General features: G+C 44.1%; 2 protein-coding genes across 2 annotated transcripts; both read left to right on the top strand.

The window, feature by feature from the left end:
* Positions 1-310: 310 nt before the first annotated feature.
* On the top strand, positions 311-2580 carry OTOS (otospiralin; the record flags this gene model as incomplete). The annotated part of the gene is made up of 3 exons (XM_082767165.1): positions 311-362; positions 697-723; positions 2396-2580. 3 exons carry the CDS (start codon positions 311-313, stop codon positions 2578-2580), a joined length of 264 nt encoding a protein of 87 aa, XP_082623291.1.
* A 554-nt stretch (positions 2581-3134) lies between these two features.
* On the top strand, positions 3135-4483 carry COPS9 (COP9 signalosome subunit 9). Its single transcript, XM_082766928.1, has 3 exons — positions 3135-3254; positions 3329-3401; positions 4179-4483. Exons 1-3 carry the CDS (start codon positions 3192-3194, stop codon positions 4214-4216), a joined length of 174 nt encoding a protein of 57 aa, XP_082623054.1. The 5' UTR covers positions 3135-3191; the 3' UTR covers positions 4217-4483.
* Positions 4484-4791: the final 308 nt, after the last annotated feature.

Below are 4791 nucleotides of genomic sequence, written 5' to 3'. Positions count from 1 at the left end.
ATTAACCACAAAATAAAACATTTCTGAAGAAAATTTCATGTCAGTTTAGAGAAGCCTTTTGGATTTATGCTACCTTAAAATAAATTATCATTTAAAACTTCAGTACTGTATTTTTTAATACTCTGATACAGTTCTGAAAATGTAAGGAAATATAATTGAATCTTCTCATGCCTAGATTAATAAGTAAATCTATTTGGAACAGAATCTTCTAATACTAGAAGAAATAATATACTTTGCATAATTCTTAATATCTTCTAATAATCCCCAGTTGTACAGAGTAATTTTTCAGAAACAGCAGCTTGCAGGAAAAATGAAATTTATTGGCTTCCTTTTCTTCTGTATGCTGATGAACATGCTAACAGGTAAGATTACTGATATATTTATTCTTCTTTATTTTTCAAGCAGTCTGAAATCTTTCGTTACCAAACAAGTCTCTTCTATTTAGTATCAGCTATTGCTTGTGTATTAATTGTAACTGCTTCCTGGTGTATTTGGCTTGTAGCACTCAGTGACCACACACACGGGCAATTCTTTACTCATCTGTTTGAGAAAGAAAAACATTTGGCTGTACGGAGGGCACTGTGTGTGTCTCTAACAGCTTGTCGGTTTCTGGCTACACAGCAAACCTTTTTTTTTATTAACTGAAAGCCCTTCAGTGCAAGAACTGATATTGATAAGTTTTCTGTTTCTTTACAGATGCCCGGTCAATTCAGGAAGGAGATGGTAATTCTTGTATCTTTTTCTTTCCTATGTATCATTAACAATTCAGAGAGTCAATTGTAACTCCCTGGCCTGATCCCTAGCATCAGTTTTGGCAGGAACACTTAAGTCAACTCAGTGGGTTGGGATTCAGGCTCTCAGAATCGTGTTTGTCTAGTTCTGGTGGAGAAAGAAGGGGGAGTTTTAAGTTTTAATGAAAATTTAAGCTAATGTATTTGCAATCTTAACATGAAAAAAACATCTGTAACAAATATTGCGACTCCTTAAAGGTGAATCCTCCACAGGGTTAAGGTCAATTAATGAATGATCTGTTTTATAAAAACGTAACTGGAAAGCACCGGGCTTATAAATGTATGAGAGACATCTGAGAATTCTGGCAGTCCCAATAAGTAATGCTAGATGTCTGTCTACTTATTGGCAAGAAATACTCAGTTCCACAGCAAAAAGATTAAAATTTACAAATTGCCACAAATCCAATTAAAGAAATATTTTAACAACCCCCTTAGCACAGCCACCCTGTGGTGTGTGACACTTCGGGTGATTAGCCCATTGGATTGGTGTTTGCCTTTGATTTAAAAAAAAAAAAAAAAAAAAATCAGCATCTTAATGATGTTTACACCGGCTTACTGATATAATAAATTCATTTTGAAAAAGGAGGTAGCACAGAAATATCTGTCATAACAAGGTACTGTTATTGCTGGCATAAATCTAACCCACAGGACAGGCAGCAGCATCCAGAGTGCACAGGCACAGATATGCAGAGGGAATGCTGTAACAGATATGGAAAACAGAAACATATATACAGAATAAGAGCTGATGTGATTATTTCTAATTAAAAGTATTTTTCCCCATGCTGCATCTTTCCTTATGGCTCTAGCATCTTTTGAATGTATCATCTGTTTTCACAAGTTTAAGGTTTAAGTGCACCTAAGTTTTATGTGTGTACAGCAAATGTTTCTTTGGCAACCTCTAAATGAACGTGTGCTATCTAAAAGCAAAAACTGTTTGTGCAACATCCTGTTGTTCTCATTATCAAAAATTATGGTTTTCTTTCATTGGCCAAGCAGCAGACGGCAAAGTGAATCTAAGTTCAGCAGATACCATCAGTGTGTTCTCTGCCACAGGCAGCATTTGGCTGATTTGTTTGGTTTGTTATGAGCCATCTGTGCCTGCACGCACCAAAAAATACGAAATTAAGGTCTGATTATAGGGTTGTTGAAGGTTCTTAATTCCCACTGAAGACCCTGGTATGAAGCTGAGTCTAGTGAATGAAATGGCTCTCTTTTACTTAAAAGGGCTTTAAATAGAGCCAAAATTTGGGGTTTAGCTTTGCTGCACAGAAAGCCACTTCTGTCTGTGTGGTTGCAGGAAGTGTTCACATAGTACACGATTCTGTGTTTGCCTGGGGTTAGGCTGAAGGCTGGTCAGCTCCTGGTATTTACAAAACTTTTGTTTCCATTTTATATTTGGCTTTTATATTTTTATGTGGCAGAGGAAATGTACTAGAGGAGCAACGGGGAAATATCTTTTTTTTAGGGAGCTAAAATATCTTTCAGGAGCTAGTGGCTCCCTCTTGCACACTGTGCCCAGCAGCAGGGAACCCCAAACCACACTGGCACAAGCTTTCAACAGAAATGCTTCGTACACTAATTGCCATTTGTCTTTATTATTTGAGATCTTTATCGGGAGCCTGTAGCCATGCCCTACTGGCCCTTCTCCTCCAGCGACTTCTGGTCCTACGTGGAGTATTTCCGGGCGCTGGGCGCCTATGACAGGATCGACGAAATGGCCAGAGCCTTGTTCGCCCAGCTGCCCGCGGGCAGCCACCTGGGCTACCAGCTGCCTGGCCACGAGCACTGAGGCAGCACGTCCCTGCGGGCGGCTGGCGGGAGGCCTGCCCGTTGGGCTCCTTGCAGCAGGTGCGTGCAGTGCTGCCTGCACTGGGAGGACAGCGAGGAACAGCAGCCTTTTCTTTCCATCATTCTCTACTTCTTTACCGAAAGGGTTGTGAGGCATTGGAACAGGCTGCCCAGGGAAGTGGTGGAGTCACCATCCCTGGAGGTCTTTAAAAGACGTTTAGATGTAGAGCTTAGGGATATGGTTTAGTGGGGACTGTTAGTGTTAGGTCAGAGGTTGGACTCGATGATCTTGAGGTCTCTTCCAACCTAGAAATTCTGTGAAATTCTGTGAAATTTCTGCTTTTGTGCTAAGTCAATAAACTCCTCGCTTGTGTCAGGATTTGTGTTTTTGTGTTTTTTTTTGTGTGTGTGTTTTTTTTTTTTTTTTTTAACGTGTCACGCTCGAGGCCTTGCCTCAGGAAGGCCGCAGGCCCCGCCACCAGGCCAGGCCGCGTCGCCATGGCAACAGCGGGGCCGCGCGGGGAGCGCGCGTAGGGCAGGCGCGCGGGGCGGCGGGGCCGGAAGCGGAAGCGGAAGCGGGCGCGGCCGGAAGCGGCGGGGCAGGGCAGCGCCATGAAGCCGGCGGTGGACGAGATGTTCCCTGAGGGCGCCGGGCCCTACGTGGACCTCGACGAGGTGAGCGGGGGGCGGGCGGTGGGGTGTGGGGGCTGTGCCCGGCCGTGCCCGGCGCTCACCGGCTGTCGTTGCAGGCAGGGGGGAGCACGGGGCTGCTGATGGACCTGGCGGCCAACGAGAAGGCGGTGCACGCGGACTTCTTCAACGGTGAGCGCCTGCGGGGCGAGGCGGGGACGGGGGGCTGCGGGGCGCGGGGAGAGGCCGGGTCCGTGTGCGGCAGCTGGGGGGGGGTCGCTGCCGGAGCGGGCTTGTTAAGGGGTGGGCTTTGCCGCGGAGCTCCGCCAGCAGGCTGTGCTGTTGTATCGCCTTGACAGCGCTTATAAACGAGGGCAGTTGTTTATTGCGTGGCGATTGTAGGCTGCTTGCTGAGGGAAATGTTAGAAGCTGCTTCACAGCAATCAGACTTTATTCAGGAAGGGATTTTTAGCAGTAAATCACAGATATGAATGTAAACCTGCTAAATGTATAAAAGCGTGTCTGAATACTGTGACAGCAGCCAGAACTCAGCACGAATTTCTTCATCTTGATGCATGCTTGAAGCTAATACTTGTTCGGCTTTGTACTCTCTGGGTCACTGTTTATCCATTCTGGATGTGATGGCTACTTAACGCATCTTTAAAAGTCCCTTCTTTCAACCTTTACTTTGCTTTCATGAGTCTAATTGCAAAGCTTGTATTGTGCAAGTGAAGCGGTTAAATTCACGCATGGTAGTGAGCATGTTCCTCAGGTCTGCCTTTTTTTCATTTCTGTCTTCTGTGCTGATGTTAGACATCTAGTAACTGGCAGTGCAGTAACTCTCATGTACCTAATTCACCTTTATTATTTCTTTAATTCCGATGACAATGAACTGCTTGTGTGGTGTGTGCATGTGTAACAGTTGAGACTTCAAAGGTTAACTTTACTTTGCCTTGTTTTTCTGACTAGATTTTGAAGATCTCTTTGATGATGATGACATCCAGTGAACTTAGTTGTCCTGCTGTGCAGTGCTGGGATGTGGAGTTTTCTCTAGGATCGCCTGTGGTGTCCGTTATTTATTAAAATAATTCAAACGGGAAAATCCTGCGGATGGGTGGAACCTGTGTAAGCTGCCAGATGGTGAAAGATACCGAAGGAGAGAATTGTGGACTGTTACTTCTAGGAAGCTGTACGTAGGCTTTTCTTAAAATTGCACTTGCTGATGTCTTCATTCAATAAAATACTAACAAAAGCTCTGGGATATACTTTGAAAGTAGATGCTGCCGTGTTCTGAGTGTTGTTTTTTTTCCTTCTTTTAAATGCAATAATTTGCTCTTACTTTGGATATTATATAAAGATACATGGCAAGATGTATTACTGCCTGGAGAAGGTCTGTTCATCTTGTAGTTTAGGATTATCTAGGGCTAAGGTGACTTTTTTCAGAATAGTCTTTGACTCTCACGTGTAGCAGTAGTGCTAGGAAGAGTGGGGGTCTTCTCCAGTTCCAAGACAGATATGTGATTCCTGTCAGTACTTTGTTTTAATCCAAGTAGCGCGGGAACAAAAAGCAGTAATCTGATCA

The sequence above is a fragment of the Aythya marila genome (assembly GCF_965140915.1).
Source record: "Aythya marila genome assembly, chromosome: 9".
Lineage (NCBI taxonomy): Eukaryota > Metazoa > Chordata > Aves > Anseriformes > Anatidae > Aythya > Aythya marila.
This window is presented reverse-complemented; position numbering and strand designations above follow the sequence as displayed.